The sequence below is a fragment of the Asparagus officinalis genome, chromosome 7 (genome assembly GCF_001876935.1).
Source record: "Asparagus officinalis chromosome 7, Aspof.V1, whole genome shotgun sequence".
Lineage (NCBI taxonomy): Eukaryota > Viridiplantae > Streptophyta > Magnoliopsida > Asparagales > Asparagaceae > Asparagus > Asparagus officinalis.
Genome location: NC_033800.1, coordinates 109,168,971 through 109,191,743, shown reverse-complemented (window position 1 = coordinate 109,191,743; position 22,773 = coordinate 109,168,971). Strand labels below are relative to the sequence as shown.

The 22,773-nt window shown below is 41.6% G+C and overlaps 2 protein-coding genes across 2 annotated transcripts in view; one reads left to right on the top strand and one right to left on the bottom strand.

Annotated features, from left to right (window-relative positions):
- LOC109847630 lies at positions 13,455–16,325 on the bottom strand. Its single transcript, XM_020416862.1, has 2 exons — positions 15,597–16,325; positions 13,455–14,091 (listed from the first exon to the last, which is right to left on the bottom strand). The coding sequence occupies exons 1-2, from the start codon at positions 16,274–16,276 to the stop codon at positions 13,455–13,457; spliced, it is 1,317 nt and encodes a 438-aa protein (XP_020272451.1). The 5' UTR covers positions 16,277–16,325.
- The window catches only part of LOC109847629, a 25,835-nt gene continuing 21,215 nt past the window's right edge, over positions 18,154–22,773 (top strand). Inside the window, exons 1-8 of the mRNA XM_020416861.1 lie at positions 18,154–18,414; positions 18,884–18,991; positions 19,409–19,456; positions 19,524–19,538; positions 19,836–20,546; positions 21,694–21,826; positions 22,002–22,514; positions 22,671–22,773. The exon at positions 22,671–22,773 is cut by the window's right edge and continues 275 nt beyond it. Coding sequence (XP_020272450.1) covers positions 18,313–18,414; positions 18,884–18,991; positions 19,409–19,456; positions 19,524–19,538; positions 19,836–20,546; positions 21,694–21,826; positions 22,002–22,514; positions 22,671–22,773 — 1,733 coding nt within the window. The 5' untranslated portion in view covers positions 18,154–18,312. The remainder of the gene's footprint in view (positions 18,415–18,883; positions 18,992–19,408; positions 19,457–19,523; positions 19,539–19,835; positions 20,547–21,693; positions 21,827–22,001; positions 22,515–22,670) is intronic.

Sequence of the window (22,773 nt, the reverse complement as noted above, 5' to 3'; positions counted from 1 at the left end):
GAAGCCACCCAAACGTTGTTGAGTTTCCAGATGGGTGTAAGGAGAAAAAGAAAAATTACAAGTTCACTAAACGCACCACAGAAATCCATAAAGAAGTAAGATAATGTTATATGTTATATTTTCTAATTTACATAGATGTTAAGGGATTGAAGTTGAATTGTGAACTATATGCCTGGACATTGGTTGAAGGACATGTTAGCTGATACCTTAATGTTAAATGTGAACTATATACCTCTTATTAATGTTAAGTTTGGCTGTTAAGTGTTAAGGTTTCTTATTAATGTTAAGTTTGGCTGTTAAGTGTTAAGGTTTCTTATTAATGTTAAGTTTGGCTGTTAAGTGTTAAGGTTTCTTATTAATGTTAAGTTTGGCTGTTAAGTGTTAAGGTTTCTTATTAATGTTAAGTTTGGCTGTTAAGTGTTAAGGTTTCTTATTAATGTTAAGTTTGGCTGTTAAGTGTTAAGGTTTATAGCGTAACTGTTACAGTTCATTGTTGCATGTTAACTATTGGATGTTGGATGTCAAGTGTTGTTGATGTTAAATGTTTAATTATAATACAGGAAAAAGTCAGGTGCTGCTAAAATTAGACCCACTGCTAGTTTCTCCGCATATTGTAAATTTATGAAAGTCCTCGAACCGAGAATGCGGCAGTGTCATTTGGATGCATACCAAGGGTGTACATTCCAGCATTATGTAAAGTTTGGCCCCCCAGCAAAAGATCGACCCACGCTGGAACTTGTATTGAGACACTATAAGGGTAATGAAGTGGCGTTTTCTCTGCCCGATGCCGAAAGTGGGAGAGAAAAGGTTGTTAATTTTGATATGGACTGGGTGCATGAACATACAGGTTTCCCAATTGATGGGGAAATAATTTACAATAATAGAGATCCTTACCCTAGGCTTTGGGTGGAGTATTTTCATAAACGTTTTACTAGAAAGGGAAAGAAATCAGCGAAGAATATGCGGCGATATGTGGAAGAGCTACTGCAATCTCTTGTTGAATCAAGAAAGAAGAAGGATATTGAAGATTTTGTGTTACTGCAGATACTTTATCAATGTTCATTGATGTGGTGCCCTAGCAGTGTCCAAGGCATCCCAAGGCTCTTGTTCAAATATGTTGATTCAATTGAAAGAGTGAGGAATGTGGCCTGGGGGAAATACATCTATGATCAGACGAAGAAAGGAATTAAGATAGCCAGGGAAGGTCTGCACAGGTCAGGAATAAGCTATGTACCTGGATGCATGCCTTTGATCCCTGTAAGTTGGATTAATCTGTGCATGTGAACGCTTGCTTGTTTTCTGTCAACTTACGTCAAGAAACCATTAAGGCTTACTGGTTCATGTTAACTATTCTAAGGATCTTGTTAACTATATTTCGGTTCATGTTAACTTTAGTGTTTCCAGTATTAAAGTTGGTGTTGTCAGTGTTAACTATATTGCAAGATGAGTTGTGTTAACTATATTCATGTTTAAAAGATTAGTATTGCATACTAACATGTATTAATTGTTTGCAGCTATGGTACTATGAAATGACTGGGATTAAAAGATATGCCTTGAGCAATAGATTCAAACCACCCCTCACTAACTGGGTGAAGATTGGTGAGAAGTATGGATCTTTTAGAAATAGAACAATAGTTGCCAAGGCTGCAAAAGCTAGCATCCAGGTTGTACAAAAACCAATAGCTGAAATTGGCCCATCCGATGAGAAATATCCAATCAGAAGGCCATTGATGAGGCTTAGAAGGGATGCGCTCATACCACAATTTCCAGTCGTACATAGGGAGGAGAAGAAAGCAGCAGTAAGGAAGAGGAAGATTGAAGAAGAAAAGAAGGTTGAAAAGAAGGAAGAAGAGAAGGAACATGAGAAGAGATGGTCAATAGGTTTGGTAAGTTCTAAGGTGCTAAATATTATCACAAGAATACATAACATGTTAGCAACAATAGATAACATGTTTTCTACAACAGTTAACATGTTACCAACAATAGATAACATGTTTTCTACAAGTGTTAACATGTATGCACAAGAGTTAACATGTTAGCAACAAGAGTTAACATGTTTTCTACAAGAGTTAACATGTTCTCAACAAGAGTTAACATATTATCACAAGAGTTAACATGTTAGCTACAAGAGTTAACATGTTACCAGAGAGAGTTAACATGTTAGCAGCAAGAGTTAACATGTTACCTATAGATGATTGAAGAACCTTTAATTATCTGTGTCAATTGTGGACCACTTACTGTTAACCTTTATAAACTTGATTTTAACTCTTTGTTATTTCTAAATTATAGATAATGTCAAAAGCCATTGATGAGGCTTTCGAAAGGGAAGATGAGATTGAAACGTTACCGGTTGAGGAGCAACTGCAATTTTGGAGAAATGCTGCTAAAGTAAACCAGAGACTTTGCCGTACACTGAGGGTCTCGAAGAAATTGTATTGTCAAACTTTCATGGACGAGATTCGTAGACTTAACGAAAAGGTTAAGGGGTTGGACGAATCTTGTGACATAGTAGATCCCTTGATTTTAAAGAACAATGTGAAGAAGCTTATTGCACAGCAGCTGAAAGGAAACCCTACAGTGGAAGAAGAAGAAGAGGACAAGCATGAAATCGATGGAGAGGACAACTATGGAGAGAGAGACGACGTCACCATGAATGAAGGTGTCGAGGAAATGGGCAAGAACGAAGAGAGAGAAGAAGTGAAGAGAAGAAGTGACCAAGGATGAGGAGTTAAGGATGAAGAGGGCTCGAAAGGAGAGAGAGACGATGTTACCAAGAATGAAGTTGTCGAGGAAATGGGCAAGAGAGAAGAGAGAGACGAGGTGATCAAGGATGAGGAGGATAAGAAGATGGTGCAGGAGGAGGAAGGTGTGGTTGAGAGAGTTCCACTCAGCGAAGGATTGAAGAGGCCGAGGAAGCCGGTGAGCAAAAAATATGTGGGTTATAGGAGTAGAGCTCCAAGCAAAAGAGCAACCAAGAAAGGTAAACTGGTTAGGACACCATTTACTGAGGATAAGAAACCGAGGGCTAAGGGATTGAAGTTGAAAGAAGGTGAGCACAAAGATGAACCTATTGTTGTTGGTGACACCCTAAAGAAAATAACAGTTTACCATGACGACAGTGTTGGCAAGTGGGATGTGCTAAAAAGCACGTATTTAACAGATGTGGATCGTGCTGCCTTAAAAGAGGTGAATGAGGGTATCCCTGATGTAGGCACGTTTAGCTTACGAGTGTTAGATAGCGCTGGGGCTTTTGTACATAACTACAGAATACCAAAAAATGTTGCAGAGAAACTCTCAGCTGAGGAGAACAAATGGCTCGAGCAGTACTGCAAGGAGAAATGTAGCCCGTAAGTGCTGATTTCAAAATGTAAAGCTTTCACGTTTAAATTTAAGCAACAAGGGTTAACATGTTAACAACGAGTGTTAACATGTTAACAACAAGAGTTAACATGTTAGCAACAATAGTTAACATGTTATCCACAAGACTTAATAGGTTAGCGACAAGAGTTAACATGTTATCCACAAGAGTTAAGAGGTTAGCAACGAGAGTTAACATGTTTGCCACAAGAGTTAACACGTTAGCTACAAGTGTTAACATGTTATCCACGACAGTTAATATGTTAAGTAATTTAATGCTAACTCTTTAATATTAACTGTGAAACTGTGTTTTTTGCTTGTTATGTTTGTGCGTTTAGATGTTAGTTTTCATGTTTTAAATTTTAACCCTCCGTAACTTATTTCTTGTTAAGGTACGTATATGTCATAACTACTGATAACAGCGCAATTACATACCCGGATCTACTGTATATGATCCGCGGGGGAAGACTTGATGATAAAGTAACAGAGGCATTCTTAGATAGATTACGACTATGGCTGCAGTTGCCAGAGAACGCTGAATTAAACAAGCAGTACGGGATTGTATCTACATATTTCTGCGTAAGACCAATCCTCATATAATTAGTTAACAGATAAGCTCTTATATTTAACATGTTAACCCGAATAGTTAACATGTTATCCACAAAAGTTAACATTTTTTCCACAAAAATTAACATGTTATCTATCAGAGTTAACATATAGCCACAAGAGTTCACATGTTATCTACAAGGGTTAACATATTAGTAACAAGAGTTAACATGTTTTCAACAAAAGCGAACATGTTTTCCACAAAAGTTAACATGTTCTCCATAAGAGTTAACTGTAGGCGTATAAAATTGCCTATAGGTCCCTTAGCACAGCTCGACGCTGATTTAACAAACGGACCACCGGGCGACGTATCCAAACAAGACCGCCAACGCTGAAGCCAAGCTATACGCAACGGAGCAGGTTAACGAGGCGACAAATCGCACCCAAGCATTGGAATGCATCCACTCGCACGCGGAATCAAACCAATGTTTAGGTGAATCACCGAGTCATCTAAACAAGAGCGAACTCGGATGAATCACGATCAAATCAACATCAATTCCGGACTCAAATTCAGAAGTTGGTTTACTGCCATATCAGGAACCCGACTCACTGCCATATCTGGAATCAAGTCAACAAGTCGTTGCCAAGTCAATCAACCACACAAGAGAACCAGAACCGGAAACAAAGGACGAAACGGACAAACACCCGGGGACTCCCGAGCCACCCTGAGGTGGCTCGGCCAAAGCCGAGCCACCCCAGGGTGGCTCGGCCAAGGCCGAGCCACCCTGAGGTGGCTCGGCCAAAGCCGAGCCACCCCAGGGTGGCTCGGCCAAGGCCGAGCCACCCTGAGGTGGCTCGGCTCTGGCCGAGCCACCCATGGGTGGCTAGGCCCTGTTTCGTGCCGCGGGCACAGTTCTGAGTGCCTATAAATAGGCCTTGTGCTCATTTGTTTCAGAGGTTGGAAATTTTGGAGAGAGGCGAAGCCCTGCTGGATTGAAGACTCAGATCTAAAAAAGATCACAACTTTGAAGGCTTGGAGACTTGGACTTTCAGATCCGGTGCTCGGCGATCACCAACGCCAAATAAGGCAGGAGTTCGAGAGGATTGGATTTGAGATCTACACGATCACACTCCGGATCTAAGCTTGGTTCTTAGATCCCGAGATTCGAGCGGTTGTTTCCTTGGTGAAACAATCCCTCCCGGCTATTATTCCCTTGGTGGAATATTACCCGTCATATCGTGTAGATCCGACCGGATCGAGATCACGCGGTGGTCCACGGCAAATAACCCCGGCGCAGGCAAAGAACCCACCAAAGCGAGCGACCGCAAAACAGGAGCTCGCGATTAGTTCGACAAATAAGGAAAATTGTAATCTTTACTTTGTTTTCTTTGATTTTTCATTGTAACCGGATCTTATAAAAAGACCGGATCTTTGTAACGCATAAAGTTGTTAACTGAGATAGCAATGATATCAACAATGAAGAAAGCTACGATTTTTCCCGCGAACAATCTGGCGACCACAGTGGGAGCCAACAGCTTTACTGCCGAAGCTGTCGCGTCGCAGCCGCGGATCCCGATCCCGGTCGAGGAGGAGGTCGAGTACGAATTCGACCAACAAAAGTTCGAGGAGTATCTGTCATCCTCGTCCGAATCCACCTCCCCTCGCAAGTCCAAGTCTCCAAAGCTCTCTTCCAAGAGAAAACTTCGTTGGTACGAAGAAGTTGAAGCTGCCAACGAAGATCTCGCCCCGTTTGATGCCGAAGCTGCATCGGGTGAGATCTCTCCTTCCAACCAGGTCAGATCTGCTCTGGCCGAATCTTCCGTTGCCGAGGGCGTAGTGACTCTCTCAAAGAGAGCCCGCCAAAGGCAACGTCAGCGCCTTGCGAAACAAATCGCAAAGGCAATGGAATCTGTGGACGGGATCCGTTACAACACGGATCTGAAGAACAGAAGAGGCGAACGACCTCAACAACCAATGAATGGCAACTCCTCCAAGCCACCAACGAACGAATGGATCCGTGTCAAACGGAACCGTTCAACGCTGGAGGATCGCATTCAGAAGCGCCGCGCACTCTCAGCACAAGCACGAGCTCAAGTTCAAGAAGCCCGTAGAAGGTGGCAGAATGGAGTAGCCAAGAAATCACCACTAACTCACAAAATATGGAGGCCAAAGTCCAAAGTGGTGAGTCAGGCCGAGGATCGACCTTTACAGCCTTCAAAACGAGTTCAACCTCCCGAACCATCCCGAGGAAGGAGGTCAATCTTGGAGCGCCTCGGTCCAATTCCCGACGAGCGCAACGAAGTCCATGAACGCTCGGGCCCGATGAAGAGGCTCCGAACTAATCAACATGCTGGGGGTCGACACAACCCTCAACATGACAAAGAGTTTACGGCACCCAAGCGCACTACCTTGCGCATCGAAGTTCGGGAGCCCGCTGAGAATTCATGTCTACAAAGGCGTGTTTCGAGGCGAGTGACTCTCGGAAGTCCAAATAAGGCAGTTTGCTCTCAGAAGGAAACGTTGTCATCCGAGGATGATAACGTTATACCTGGGAAATCATGCCAACACGCGATAGGTTACTCCGATCAAATGGACGAGTTGTACTATCGTGCTGGGGGTACGAACAAAACAAGAAAAAGAAGCCCTCAAGGGCTCGAAACTCAGTGCCCATGTGCCAAGCTCATTCGGGTAGTACTGTCTCAATGCAACTGCATCAAGGGAGTCCCCGAGAGAATTTCAGTGTTCGAAAGGCTCGGCACCGAAACGCCAAAACCAAGGCATAGGCGCTTCCGGCAAAGAAGAACAGTGGTTAAGGATGGAGAATTTCCGAAGGTCACCGCCAACATGACCAGCAAAGAGACATCGACACAGATTGATCTCAAATCGTTTCTGGAAGCGTCCCGGCGTGTAACCCGTCTGCAGTCCGGAGCCATCGCACGAGGAACTTATGGTAGGGTTCGGATAAGATTGCCTTCGGAAGATGAAGAATCGGATTCCTGCTCTGCTGTCGCATCGGACAATACAGTGTCCAGCGAAGGACAACCCCGCGAGTCATTCATGATAGGCGCGGAAGAAATGGCCAAAATGCTTGAAGACGCTTTGGCTAAGCAGAAAGAAAGTTTTAAATTCGAGATGGAGACGGCCATGCAGCAGATGAGAGAGATGCATGAACAGCAAATCCAAGCATTCAGGAACCAACAAGGTGAACCAAGCCACCGTAACCAGGTTGCTCAGGAAAAGGAGCACGCGGATGGGGATGAAGCTCACAATGCCAATAACCCTCCCATCAATGCAGGGGGTGGTAGTGAGGATGCCAACGGGGATACAAGTGAAGACTTGAAGATCAAAAGCCTCGAGAGTAAAATCAATACGTTGCTGTCTGCTCAAGAGGTAAAGAAAACGGGCATTCCTTGTCCATACCCGAGGGAATGGGAATCAATCCCCTATCCGGCGAAGTTTAGTCTAATCAACTTCACGCCGTTCGATGGAAGGGGTTCCCCCACCCAGCATTTGATTTATTTCAAATCGCACCTGGGTGCTATCTCTGGGAACGAGCCTCTGATGGTGCGGTCATTCGTCGGCACTCTTCGCGGAGCTGCCTTCGATTGGTATCGTCGCCTCAAGCCAGGAAGCGTGAACAGCTGGGATGACATGGAGACGAAGTTCCTTGCAAATTTCTTCGACGACGACACCGAGATCTCTATCGGATCGTTGCTCGACGAGAAACAAAAAGACGGGGAGTTAGTCGACACCTTCGTCAAAAGGTTCCGGAACAAGGCGATGAATTGCCGGGACCCGATCACCGAGGAATTCATTCTCCAGACTTGCCACAACAACCTCGCATTGGACGTATTGGAGGCAATGGGGACAGCACCGTCTGACACTTGGAAGGATCTGAAGGTGCGCGGTGAACAAGCCGAACGCTTCCTTAAAAGGAAGAAGGCCGAAAGGAACCAACCGACGGTTAATCTGCTGGACTCAAACTTCGCTTCCCGTGGTAAGGGCAAAGCACCTGCAGCTGCTGGTGGTGCTAATCAAGCGTCACAACAGCAATCCCGAAGGCAGCAGAAGACTTCGGGTCCGAGACTCCAGAGAGAGTATTCCTTCAAGGACGAAGACGTTCCAACCATCTTCGAATCGCTCCTCGAAGGCAACAAGATCAAGCTACCACCTATCACGAATCAGGAGGAAGCTGATAACACTACGGACCCAAAGTACTGTGCATACCACAGAAGGGTTGTTCATCCCACCAAGGATTGCTTTGCTCTCAGGAATAGCATTCAGACCTTGGTCGAAGCCGGCGTTATAACGCTAAGGTAAGCCAAATAAAAACGGCAAAACTCCGACCGGTATAAGAGTATAAACTGCTTCCTGACACTCCAAAGAGTATACGAGTATAAACTGTTTCTCAACACTCCGAAAAGTATACGAGTATAAACTGCTTCTTAATACTCCAATAGGTATATGAGTCTAAACTGTTTCCCCACTTTTGACGGGAAGTTCCTGGAGAATATTAAGCTAATATTCTTAAGGATAACCCGGTTAGTTAACTGATAATAATGTCCGAACCAGTTCCGCAGAGGAAACTGGGGGTGGACGATTTATGTAACGGGAAGTTCCCAAAACCACAGCAATGTAATGAATAAGGACTCCCATTCAAGTTCTCACTGTGTCTGTGCACTCAACACTCTCTCTGTTAGAGTCTGGACGTAAAGTTCCTGATTGGTCAAACCTTCTTACAGTTAGGACCACAGTCAAAATCCCCTCTCGATTCTCCCAATGAACGAGAGGTCCACAAATCAAGCGATCAAACCTTCCTACAGTTAGGATCGTCTTAAACCTTCCATTCGGTCAAACCTTTCTACAGTTAGGACCAAAACCAAAAACCCCTCTCGATTCCTCCAATGAACGAGAGGTCCACTTTCAAATCGAGTGATCAAACCTTCCTACAGTTAGGGTCACCTCAAACCTCCCACTTGGTCAAACCTTCCTACAGTTAGGACCAAAACCACGATTCATTCTCGATAAACGAGAAATTCATCTTTAGTTCGATAATCAAACCTTCCGACAGTTAGGGTTATCCGAATCTTTTTGATTCTCGGAGTGGAGATCCCACTCTTAGTTTCACCTTTCCGGATTCTGGGGGTGGAGATCCCACCTCGAGTCTCCTTTCCTTCTTTGTTCGGGGAATAGAATATAAAATTCTTCCTTCCCCATACCAATCCTTTTCGAAGAATTCAGGATTCATCCTAGGAAGTTTATCCCGAATCCTAAGCAGGGATAAGTCTGCGCCTAACACGCGCTGCCGGTTTAGTCTTTTTTCTGCACAAAAAGACACCAGAGTTCGATTCTGGGGTATTCTATCCTGAAACCTAAGCAAGGATAAGTCTGCGCCTGACACGCGCTGCCGGTCAGTTCTTAACCGTTTAAAAAGAACACCCGTTCACATATTCAACATTGTGACAGGTTGTTATTAATAACACCAAAATCCATGCCTTACACGCATGGGGAATTTCATCCTGAATCCTAAGAAAGGATATGCCGACGCCTAACACGCGTCGCCGGTTTAGTCTTTCCCCGTAGAAAAAGACACCAGAGTTCGATTCTGGGGTATTTTATCCCGAAGCCTAAGGAGGGATAAGTCAACGTTTAATACACGTTGCTGGGTAGCCTATTCCCATGACAACGGCGAAGTCTATGTATTCAAAGTCATAGCAACAAGTCTTAGAGGATTCAGTCTCTAAGCACAACGTTACATGCGGAACGGATTTAGACAATTCGCATGCTAGCCCGACTCAAACGGTAGTCGGTAAAGGTTAATCAAATCCGTTAAAGGCTTGGGGTTAGCCAAAAATCCTAAAGTCAGCGCCTAACACGCGTCGCCGGGTAGTCTATTCCCGTGAGAAAGACGAAGTCTACGTATTCGAAGTCGTAGCATCAAGTCTAAGGGAGTTCATTCCTTTAGCACAACGTCACATGCGGAACGGACTTAAGACAATCCGCATGTAAGCCCGATTCAAACGGTAATCGGTAAAAGCATGACAAATCCGTTGAGGGCTGAGGATTTGCCAAAAATCCTAAGTCAACGTCTGATACACGTTGCTGTTTAGTCTTTTCACAGGAGAAAGACGAAGTCTACGTATTCAATATCGTAGCACTAAAAGAGTTAACTCTTTTAGCATAACGTCACATGCGGAACGGACTTAAAACAATCCGCATGCTAGCCCGACTCAAACGGTAGTCGGTAAAGGCGCATCAAACCCGTTGATGGCTGAGGATTTGCCAAAAATCCTATAAATATGCGAGTCATTGACGCATCAACTTTATGAGTTGGTCTCGTGACTCGAGCATCCAACGACCTTGGGATAAGATCCATGCTCCAATTCCTTAAGAGCTTAAACCGTGTGTACTCCAGCAGACGTACGAGTATAAACTGTGTCAAATGCCGAACAGTGCATCATAATGAAGCCTGGACGCCGGACAACGCGTCGCAATGAAGCTCAAACGCCAGACAACGCGTTATAGATGAAGATTCAACGCAGTCAATCGATGATAAGTTCTGTGTTGAAGCAGCAAACTCGAGCCAAAAAGTCAAGAAATCAAGAATCGACTTCAAGTTCAAATTCCAACAACGGTCAGACAATAAATGCAGCACCGGAACCCCTACAGGCATTCTACAAAGCACTGAATAGCCTGAAGGAATTGAAGGAATCCAGAACAGAAGTCATTCCAGAGTCCCGTTACACCGACTGAAGGTTGGGACAATCACATCCAAAGTATTCCAGACTCTTCTATAAAAGAATGAGACTGAAATACTTTGGAGGGGGTATCTGTAGGCGTATAAAATTGCCTATAGGTCCCTTAGCACAGCTCGACGCCGATTTAACAAACGGACCACCGGGCGACGTATCCAAACAAGACCGTTAGCTCGCCAACGCTGAAGCCAAGCTATACGCAACGGAGCAGGTTAACGAGGCGACAAATCGCACCCAAGCATTGGAATGCATCCACTCGCACGCGGAATCAAACCAATGTTTAGGTGAATCACCGAGTCATCTAAACAAGAGCGAACTCGGATGAATCACGATCAAATCAACATCAATTCCGGACTCAAATTCAGAAGTTGGTTTACTGCCATATCAGGAACCCGACTCACTGCCAAATCTGGAATCAAGTCAAAGAGTCGTTGCCAAGTCAATCAACCACACAAGAGAACCAGAACCGGAAACAAAGGACGAAACGGACAAACACCCGGGGACTCGGCCGAAACCGAACCACCCCAGGGTGGCTCGGCCCAAGCCGAGCCACCCTGAGGTGGCTCGGCCAAGGCCGAGCCACCCATGGGTGGCTAGGCTCAGAACTGTGCGCGGGCACAGTTCTGAGTGCCTATAAATAGGCCTTGTGCTCATTTGTTTCAGAGGTTGGAAATTTTGGAGAGAGGCGAAGCCCTGCTGGATTGAAGACTCAGATCTAAAAAAGATCACAACTTTGAAGGCTTGGAGACTTGGACTTTCAGATCCGGTGCTCGGCGATCACCAACGCCAAATAAGGCAGGAGTTCGAGAGGATTGGATTTGAGATCTACACGATCACACTCCGGATCTAAGCTTGGTTCTTAGATCCCGAGATTCGAGCGGTTGTTTCCTTGGTGAAACAATCCCTCCCGGCTATTATTCCCTTGGTGGAATATTACCCGTCATATCGTGTAGATCCGACCGGATCGAGATCACGCGGTGGTCCACGGCAAATAACCCCGGCGCAGGCAAAGAACCCACCAAAGCGAGCGACCGCAAAACAGGAGCTCGCGATTAGTTCGACAAATAAGGAAAATTGTAATCTTTACTTTGTTTTCTTTGATTTTTCATTGTAACCGGATCTTATAAAAAGACCGGATCTTTGTAACGCATAAAGTTGTTAACTGAGATAGCAATGATATCAACAATGAAGAAAGACACGATTTTTCCCGCGAACAACCCCCTGCATTGACGGGAGGGTTATTGGCATTGTGAGCTCCATCCCTATCCGTGTGCTCTTCTTCCTGAACAACCTGATTACGGTGACTTGGTTCACCTTGTTGGTTCCTGAATGCCTGGATTTGTTGCTCATGCATCTCTCTCATAGTCTGCAGGGCCATCTGCATCTCAAACTTGAAACTTTCTTTCTGCTTAGCCAAAGCGTCTTCAAGCATCTTGGCCATTTCTTCCGCGCTTATCATAAATGACTCGCGGGGTTGTCCTTCGCTGGACACTGTATTGTCCGATGCGACAGCAGAGCAGGAATCCGATTCTTCATCTTCCGAAGGCAATCTTGTCCGAACCCTACCATAAGTTCCTCGTGCGATGGCTCCGGACTGCAGACGGGTTACACGCCGAGATGCTTCCAGAAACGACTTGAGATCAATCTGTGTCAATGTCTCTTTGCTGGTCATGTTGGCGGTGACCCTCGGAAATTCTCCGTCTTTAACCACCGTTCTTCTTTGCCGGAAACGCCTATACCTTGGTTTTGGCGTTTCGGTGCCGAGCCTTTCGAACACTGAAATTCTCTCGGGGACTCCCTTGATGCAGTTGCATTGAGACAGTACTACCCGAATGAGCTTGGCACATGGGCACTGAGTTTCGAGCCCTTGAGGGCTTCTTTTTCTTGTTTTGTTCGTACCCCCAGCACGATAGTACAACTCGTCCATTTGATCGGAGTAACCTATCGCGTGTTGGCATGATTTCCCAGGTATAACGTTATCATCCTCGGATGACAACGTTTCCTTCTGAGAGCAAACTGCCTTATTTGGACTTCCGAGAGTCACTCGCCTCGAAACACGCCTTTGTAGACATGAATTCTCAGCGGGCTCCCGAACTTCGATGCGCAAGGTAGTGCGCTTGGGTGCCGTAAACTCTTTGTCATGTTGAGGGTTGTGTCGACCCCCAGCATGTTGATTAGTTCGGAGCCTCTTCATCGGGCCCGAGCGTTCATGGACTTCGTTGCGCTCGTCGGGAATTGGACCGAGGCGCTCCAAGATTGACCTCCTAACATGTTTTCCACAAGAGTTAACATGTTTGGCACAAGAGTTAACATATTAGCTACAAGAGTTAACATGTATGCCACAAGAGTTAACAAATTCTCCACAAGAGTTAACATGTTTGCAACAAGAGTTAACATGTTTGTTACAAGAGTTAACATGTTTGCCACAAGAGTTAACATGTTTGTCAAAAGAGTTAACATATTAGCTATAAGAGTTAACATGTTTCTAACAAGAGTTAACATGTTATCCATCATGTTATTTACAAGAGTTAACATGTAATAGGTATAGTTTAATAACTTACCAAGAAAATTTTATATGTTAACTGTAACTTAACAATCTAACTGAGCAACTTTACAGACCCAAGTAAGATAACATTTTCATTATAATTCACATTGGCATAGATATATTTCAGTTTATATACACATTTAACTACAAAAGTATTACATACACCCAGATATGTTTCAGTTCATATAAACAATTAACTACAAAAGTATTACATACACCCAAAAGTGTTTCTTCAAATCCGCAACTCATATCAATCGGCGATCGGCTCATTGCAAGTTGCGCGGTTGTGGCCTTCGGAGTGGCATCGAGAGCATTTCAAAGGTCGTTTGTACACTGTTCGATTGTTGATACGTCTTGTTTTATTTCTCCCCTTTCTTTTGATAGTATGTGGTGGAAGTAGCTCGATCTCATCCCTTGGCACGCTTCGTTTCTCATAATCTGGTATAGGATAGAGAATCGGGTCATAGCTCTTTTTAAATGCTTCTATGGACATAAACCAATCGCAATATTGGTAAATGTCTCTCTTCATGTACGAGATGACTGCACATGCATGTTTACACGGAATCCGCATGACGTCCCAAGCACGGCAAGTGCATGTCTTCTTCTCCAAATCAACACGGGTAGTTTTATGTGCTTGCACTTCAAATATGTCAGCTGCAGCTTGCTTAACATCCAATGGACGACCTTTCTCTATATTTTCTTTAAGCACCATCTCTGCTTGTGGACAGAGATATCCAACCCATTTATCTGCAAGTAACCGGCGATTACTCATTCGGACCATTATCTGTTTACGGATATGCTCAACCATTTGCAGAATCCGTAGCATTCTAGCTTCCCTTATCCAATTATTAAAAGACTCAGCGACATTAGATGTTACGTGCCCATACCTGAAATTATATATAACTTTATAACAGGTCACAAATAAAGGTTAACAAATAATTGAATAGGGTTAACATAATAAAGGTTAACAGATAAGAGTTAACAGGTTATAAATAAGGGATGACACAAATAATTGAATAGAGTTAATTTTTTTGTATTACAGTTAACATGTTTACATATAATATGTTTTCGACAAGAGTTAACATGTATCCCACAAGAGTTAACATGTTATCAATTAGAGTTAACATGTATCCCACAAGAGTTAACATGTTATCAATTAGAGTTAACATGTATCCCACAAGAGTTAACATGTTCTCCACAAGAGTTAACATGTATCCCACAAGAGTTAACATGTTCTCCACAAGAGTTAACTTGTTTTCGACAAGAGTTAACATGTATCCCACAAGAGTTAACATGTTAGCAACGAGAGTTAACATGTTTGCCACAAGAGGTAACACGTTAGCTACAAGTGTTATTATGTTATCCACGACAGATAATATGTTAAGTAGTTTAATGCTAACTCTTTAATATTAACTGTGAAACTGTGTTTTTTGCTTGTTATGTTTTTGCGTTTAGATGTTACTTTTCATGTTTTAAATTTTAACCCTCCGTAACTTATTTCTTGTTAAGGTACGTATATGTCATAACTACTGATAACAGCGCAATTACATACACGGATCTACTGTATATGATCCGCGGGGGAAGACTTGATGATAAAGTAACAGAGGCACTCTTAGACAGATTACGGCTATGGCTGCAGTTGCCAGAGAACGCTGAATTAAACAAGCAGTACGGGATTGTATCTACATATTTCTGCGTAAGACCAATCCTCATATAATTAGTTAACAGATAAGCTCTTATATTTAACATGTTAACCAGAATAGTTAACATGTTCTCCACAAAAGTTAACATGTTATCTATCAGAGTTAACATATAGCCACAAAAGTTCACATGTTATCTACAAGAGTTAACATGTTAGCAACAAGGGTTGACATGTTTTAAACAAAAGCTAACATGTTTTCCACAAGAGTTAACATGTTTTCTACAAGAGTTAACATGTTCTCAACAAGAGTTAACATGTTCTCCACAAGAGTTAACATGTTTTCGACAAGAGTTAACATGTATCCCACAAGAGTTAACATGTTCTCCACAAGAGTTAACATGTATCCCACAAGAGTTAACATGTTCTCAACAAGAGTTAACATGTTCTCCACAAGAGTTAACATGTATCCCACAAGAGTTAACATGTTCTCCACAAGAGTTAACATGTTTTCGACAAGAGTTAACATGTATCCCACAAGAGTTAACATGTTATCAACAAGAGTTGACACGTAACCCACAAGAGTTAACATGTTAGCAACGAGACTCAACATATTATCAACAAGACTTAACATGTTATCAACTCTGATATAGTTAACAGCTCTGATATAGAATTTAACAAATCCAAAGATAACATGCTAAATAGCATAAGTTCATACATTAGCATAGATATAGAACAGCCAAATAACGTTACCTTATTCCCGGGAAGAATGCATTTGCCCATTGATCAGGAGAGTAGTTCATAGCAATGTTGTATGCCCTTGGATCCATGTCATATATCTCTTTCATGTACTCATTCCATTCTGCTATTGTGTATTTATAACAAGCACTTTGGAGTAAGTTCCCAAGAACATGAGTGTCCTTCGACTTCATACCCAAGTCCTTAAGCTTTAACCTGAAATTTTCAACAAGATGTAGAACACACCTCGAGTGTAGAGCTTCTGGAAAATACTCTTTTACTGATTCTTTAATTCCTTTGTCCGCATCAGAAATTATAACCAATTGGTGGGGAGGATTGTAAGGGTCAGCCCTCTCATAAAGTATGGACCATAGACCTTGGAGGAACCACTTCCAATTCATCAAATTCTCTTGATCACATATGCAATACGCTAAGGGAAATATACCTTGGTTCCCATCGTATGCTATGGCCGAGAGGAGAATACCTTTATATCGATCCTTCAAAAATGTACCGTCCAAAAATAGAAGGGGTCTGCATCCACTCAAGAAACCTTTGATGCATGCAGCATAACAAACAAAGAGTCTCGAAAACCTCCCCTCATTCTGGTCAACATGTATGTAACTGCCGGGATTTGTCTCTTTTACCATGCGCTCATACCTAGTCGTGTAAGAAGAAACAAACCAACAAGTTAACATGTTATCCGTGTAGCTTAACAAGCGACCAAAAAAAGCTAACACATTATTGGGGTAACTTAACAAAAGTTAACGTGTTATTTACAAGAGTTAACATGTTATTAACAAGAGTTAACATGTTATTTACAAGAGTTAACATGTTAGTCGTGAAACTTAACATGTTATCAATGTTATCAATGAACTTAACAAGGAACATGTTAACTATTTGTTTTAACAAGCAAACTTTGGAACTTAACAAGTTAATAATAAAGCTCAGCATTTACCATCGTAGTTGATCATACGACTCATATATATCCCCGTAAAGCTTCTCCTGTGCTCTCTCTTTCCCCCACCATATCTTACTGTAATCAATTCTAAGGCCGTAGTTTGTGAGGAACTCCTTTTGCACATCAACGGGTCGGATTTCTGGACGGACCTTCAGGAGTGGTTGTAACTGTGTTGCAATGAATTTACGGGATGCCCTTGAACGACCTGTATTTTGCCCGTACTGCCCACAAGTATGTTCATTAACAAACTTCTTGATCGATAGTCTATTTGCATTCTTAACAGGTGAAGCAAACAACATCCATGGGCACTCGTAAGTTTCTTTATATCGGCAATATACACGGATACGTTTTGGTTCGTTCTTTTTAAACTCATAATCAAACATTTTGGCCAGAGAATAGTATGTCAGTGCCAACCTTAATTCTTCAGCACTTTCAAATTCTTGACCCTCTTCAGTTAATGCATTATGCCACCAACCATGAATCATTACTGTGTTGTTAATAATGTCATCAGAACGCACTACACTGCTACCACTGGGATTATCAATTGGAATTCTTTCAGAACCATGGTTTGCAGCAGAAGTACTATCAATAAACTTTGGCTTCAGTGTATTCATAATGCTGCACAAATATAATTGGTTTTTCTTAAAATAACAAATAGGACTTGTACTTAAATAATGCAGTACCCTTAAGAGTTAACAAATATGCCCTAAAGCTTAACAACCTTCGGTAGAAAGTTAACATATATCAGTTAAAAGCTAACATTTAACCTGCTCTATGCAATTCATAAGTTTTCAAATAAATTAAGTGTAAATATAACTTACCTTTCAGGTGGTTGCTTCGGGGTGTTCTCACATCTGGAAACATCTACATCTATATTAGCTCGAATATGGATCTCCAGACACCCGATATTACGGTTGTGCTCCACCATACACTCCATATCATCCTCATTCTCGATCTCAAAACTCAGATCAGGGATCCTTTCAGATTTATTAACCATTGATAGCGCATCATAAGGAACCTTCAACCTCTCAGCCACGTCGAACTTAAACTCAAAAAAAGAGGTTGCATAAGTTACCCTTGAGAACACTGCTCTCTCACCCAAGGAAACCATGCAAATAAGGGGGCTCTCCGCCATAAATGAAGGGGATTTAAGAGGAGTTATGAATGGCACTTTAGGACAAGTAGGGGGCTGGAGATCATAAGCCCTAACCGCAAAGATCTGCCCTTTGCACCATAAATACACTCTCTTCAAAGCCGAGTGGGTTAACATGAGATATAACGGAGGGAGCGCGCCAAAATTTCCCCCCAAAACGGCCATCATCTCGCCTTAAATGCGACGGAGAGGTTTCGCCAGCGATCGGATCTCGTTTTCGAGGCACAGAGTTGAAGGCGGGGGTATTTTAGGGAGGCTGGGTGCAAATACGGGTGTGAGAACTGCTTTTAGGGCTCAGTTACATTTTTTTGAAAATTTAAGGGCTTAGCCACATGGGCCAAACTACAGGGGGCTGGGTCACATTGTATTTTCAATTTTGGGGCCTTGAAGCAATTTTTCCAAAAAAAAATATTCCCGCATAAAAAAGGTTAATGAAATAGCACTGGCGGGAGCATTAATTAATCAAATTGAAGGGAAATTCTAAATAGCGCCCCCTTTCTCTTTCTGGCGGCAAAATTAAAAACCCTTCTTCTTCCATTTGGATCCCTTTCTAGGGTTTCAAAAGATTCGTGCTTGATCCTAAATTTCATGCGAAAGATTCGCGCTTGTTCCTAGATTCAATGGAGAATCTGAAAGTCGACAAAATATACGATCTGGAGATCACCTCAATCGGTGCCCTGTATTCTGGCCATTGGGGAAAAAAGTACTGGAGCTCGTCTAGGGTTTGATCTCTTTCTCACAAATCATCAGCTGTGATACAGATTAATAGTTTCCCATGATCTCCTGCTAATGGATCCTTTACATGTGATACATTGCTTCATTTTTCGCGCGTTAGACTTTATCTTAGTTTGGACAATTGCAATTTGTGCTAAATTTGAAGGTCGGCGGCCAAAGTTAGGGCTGTCAGATTTGTGAATTGTATTATAAGTTAAGATAGCATCAGTAACATCGAAATTTTCCTATTACTATTGCCATTTTCCGTCTTTTTCTCTCAAATGATCCTACTAAGCTAGGAATTGTGTATACATACCGTTCTGAAAAATGTTTATGTACTGTGCTATCAACAGAATTACCTGATTTGATAACTGATTCATACATTGAGCTGATCCAGTGTGCGTGACAGTAGTTTTGATTGTGTTTGGTTTCCTATTGAACACCTTTGTTGATAAATGATGGCTATCTTATTTGCAGGGCAAAGATCGACACCCATATCCAGTGGGTTACAAGGCTACTAGAACTAATTCTGGAAACACATACATGATGGAAATTCATGAAGGTCTTAAAGGACCCCTATTTACGGTCTGTTTACACCTCTCCTTTTTTATTTTATGCTCAAATTCAATCCTTCCAATAGCCAAATACTTTTGAACAAAATGGTTTTGCATCAAAGTTTGTTGCATTTTTGTAAAATAGCTTGTTTAGTTCATTACTAGATTTTTAGCATGTGCAACAAAGTTTCCAGATGCTGTGTATGTGCATGACCCAAGCGTGGTCTTTAAAGTAAATACTATGAGTCACTCTTTCCAAGCAACATCTTGAACCATTTCAATGGTAATTTAGTAATTCGTTCAAACTTCAATTCGTTCAGCTATGCATGCGAAGTTTCAAGTCAAGTGTGAGAGATAATTCAAATATAAATTGCAAAATTCCAGCAAAGGTTTTTTTCATTATAACAGTTGTAGCAGAAAGAGGGGTTGACAATAGTCTGATGTGCAGGTCTCAACCCCTGATGGAGATTCATGCACCGGACAAACAACATTGCTGGCGAGATAATTCAGAAAGAAGACGTCCCAGAGTGAAGAACTGGCCTGGGAAGTAGGTTTTCTATAAGATAGATGGTGTTGAGGCAAGTGGTTTGATGATTCACCTTTCACTTAAGCCTTATTTTTTAATGCATGTCTCAATAAAATACTTAAGGTGGATACACATTTTTAGGTTGAAGACATCAGTTTTCTTAATATTAAACTGTATCATATTCACCTTAGATTGTCCAACATTTATTCTCTTATTTTGTAGAAATCTTCTCTTTGTTGCATAATCTACTTTCACTTTTATTATGGTGCCTCGAAATAACATGTGGATAAAACTCGACTCTGTATTACGTTTTTTGCTGTCTGATCATACTTCCCCTCTCTGAATGCAGCTTTTTGGCTTCAGAAACCCATTCGTTCAGAGATTGCTTCGTGAACTTGTGATGAATGAGAATGGGGTAGCAGAAAGTAGTTTAGCTGCTCTATCCTTCAGCAATAGAGTTTCAGAGCTGGAACAAGAAAGAAATGTCGAATCTTATACACATCCTGATCTGCTTCCACCTTTGGACAAACAACATATTACTAGGAAGAGAAGTATGAAAAACAGAAGTGCTGATGAAGTTGTCAGTAAGGAAGCAAGAATTAAAAGGAAACGGAATCTAGTTTTACTTAACAATGCAGCGTCCAATGACCCCGAATTCACAAATGCAGTTTGCTCCTTTGTGAAAGATACAAGTACAGAAAGTTTTCAGGAACCCCACATGTCCTCCTCTAAGGATGGGGAAACAGTTCAGGTTACTTCATCTCCTCACACCTATTCATTAGAAGGTGGTATTACTATTGTGAGTGCTGAGGAGCTTGCCCTTCAGGGTGATTGTGAACTTGTTGGATGTGCTTCTTCAATAAAAAGCTGTGATGGAACTGTAGACACAAGTTCTCCACCGCAAGTGAATATGCCCAATGTAGTTGGGGAAAACTATCATTCTTTATTGCCTGTTGGTGAAGTAATCAAGGAGTCAAAACATTCTGAAAAGTCTGTCAATGAAAATATGACATCCAACGGGCAGAGCAGTCGTATTCTTACACATGTAGATAAAATAGAGGTACTCTCTGTCATATCTCTTATACATAATTTATGTTGCAACACCTATAACAACCTGAAAACATCAGTAGGGAATCAGCTGTGCTATTCATTTATCTTACTAGCATCTTTTGTTGTAGTTTCTCTCATTCCTACTTCTTTTAAGCATCTCTCTATAATTTTATAAGCTATTGCTGTACTATTTTGTTTCCTGTGGGCATAAAACTATGGGAAAATTATCAATAAGAAGAGGAAGCACATAACATGTAAGGTTTCCTTTTGTTACCTTTTATATTAAACTAGCTTCTTAGGATTTCTCCTACTATATTAAACTAGCTTCTTAGGATTTCTCCTACATAGTCTACTGGAATATTTATGCATCTGCTGAGTTATCGGTTGGCCACTGTCTCTTAGGTATTTCTCACACTTTGCGTACTAGAAAATTTATGCTTATATCGAGTTGTTGGCTGATAATAATAGAGAACAATTCAAACTGTTCAGCATGCTTGCCACATTTTTGAAAAGGTATGCTTATATCGAGTTGTTGGCTGATAATAATAGAGAACAATTCAAACTGTTCATCATGCTTGCCACAATTTTAAACATAGTGTTAACTTGACCCAACAAAACAGCCTTCAATATTTTTTTAGTCAATCTATGTCTATGACTATGGAAGATGCTTTTTAGCCAACAAGTCTTGCTAGTCACTACAAGGTGTTAGTTTTACACATATATGTACAGAGACATGTAAGTATTGACAATGTGTTTTCAAGGCTAAAGGAAACTGCAGAGTGTCACCTTAATGTTTCAGTTTTCACATTCTATCTTGTCTTTCTTGCTAAACAGTATATATAGTTTATGACCTGTTGTATATGTTTCTATTCTTTTTGCTATTTCTTTTTCTTTTCCCTCTTACAGGTAGCTAAAGATGCGCTTTACAATATCTGGAGGATTCCTTGATCACAATCCTTGTTCTGTTGAACATAAACAAAAGAAATTATAGGATTATAACTTATGTTGGCATATACTACTTTTACCATCATAAAGAATTGATTTAACGCTTTATGTACTTAAGCTAGTGGTTGGTCCCTGGATGATTCAACCATCATGTATAGGTTTTAGCAGCATATTGTATTTCTATGACCTGAACTGAATAATTATTCTCACAGCTTGAGATGAATTCCTTTGATGCTGAACTGGAACAAAGTGATCCTTTAACATTGGCAAAGAATAATGGTGGACAACATGTAGATTTGGTGTACAAAGATATTACAGTTCCTGACACATGTGACACAGATAAAGGTAAAATGTAGCTCTTATGACTTTTCACACTGGTATTTCTGTATATGTAGTTTCATTCTTTCTTTATCTAAAATTTCACCCAAGCTTGATACAGTATAAGTTCGTTTAGCCTGACATTTCTTACACGTGCTTCATTGAAGTACTGTCAGTTACTGAAACTTATTTCAATTTGAAGATAGTATCGTTAGCTGTCCATTGGAAGAGTACAAGGCAAGTCCGTACAGCACAAAGGATGAGCTTGCTGTAGTATTACCAGCACTTAACTCTTCCGCATGTTGCACTTCAAGATATCTTGTAAGAAGTCTGCCTGATGAGTTAGCTATCAAAAGCAATCATGATGTCTCCAAATACGTGCATCTCCAGTCAGGAGTACAGGTTACATGCATGCCAGTCAATCATTTTCCAAGTGGAGTAATTAAAGATTCACTTCTAGAAGCTGGCTCGTCTTCTAGTTCTTCAAATTCAAGTTCAGAAAAGGTTGATTTGGATGTTGCAGGACAGGAACTGGCTAGATCTATGATGACCTTTTTACTTCCAAGAGCAGTCCCACTACTTCCAAAGACCTATGTAAAGAGGAGGTCAAAACGTAGATGTCCAGCAAGTAAACACAAGCCATGTTCTACTTTAGTGGTGCCAACACATGATGAACAAGTTCAAAGGGAACTTCTCACAGATAGGATGTGTCTAGGTATTACTCTATTCATACTGCCTTAAACTCAGCAGGGATAGCTGAAGTCTAATTAACTAATTTTATTATTGGCCGGGTCTTCTAGTTATAATTAAAAAATAAAAAGATAAGGATCGTGACAATGGTTCCCTAAATGGTTGATCTTTATTCTTGCAGGATATACTGTAGATAAAGTGACAGTTCAGGGGCCAGAGTTACACATCAAAGAGAAAATGAATGCCCCACAGATATTGCAGGGTGTTGATTCTCTCTGTGAACT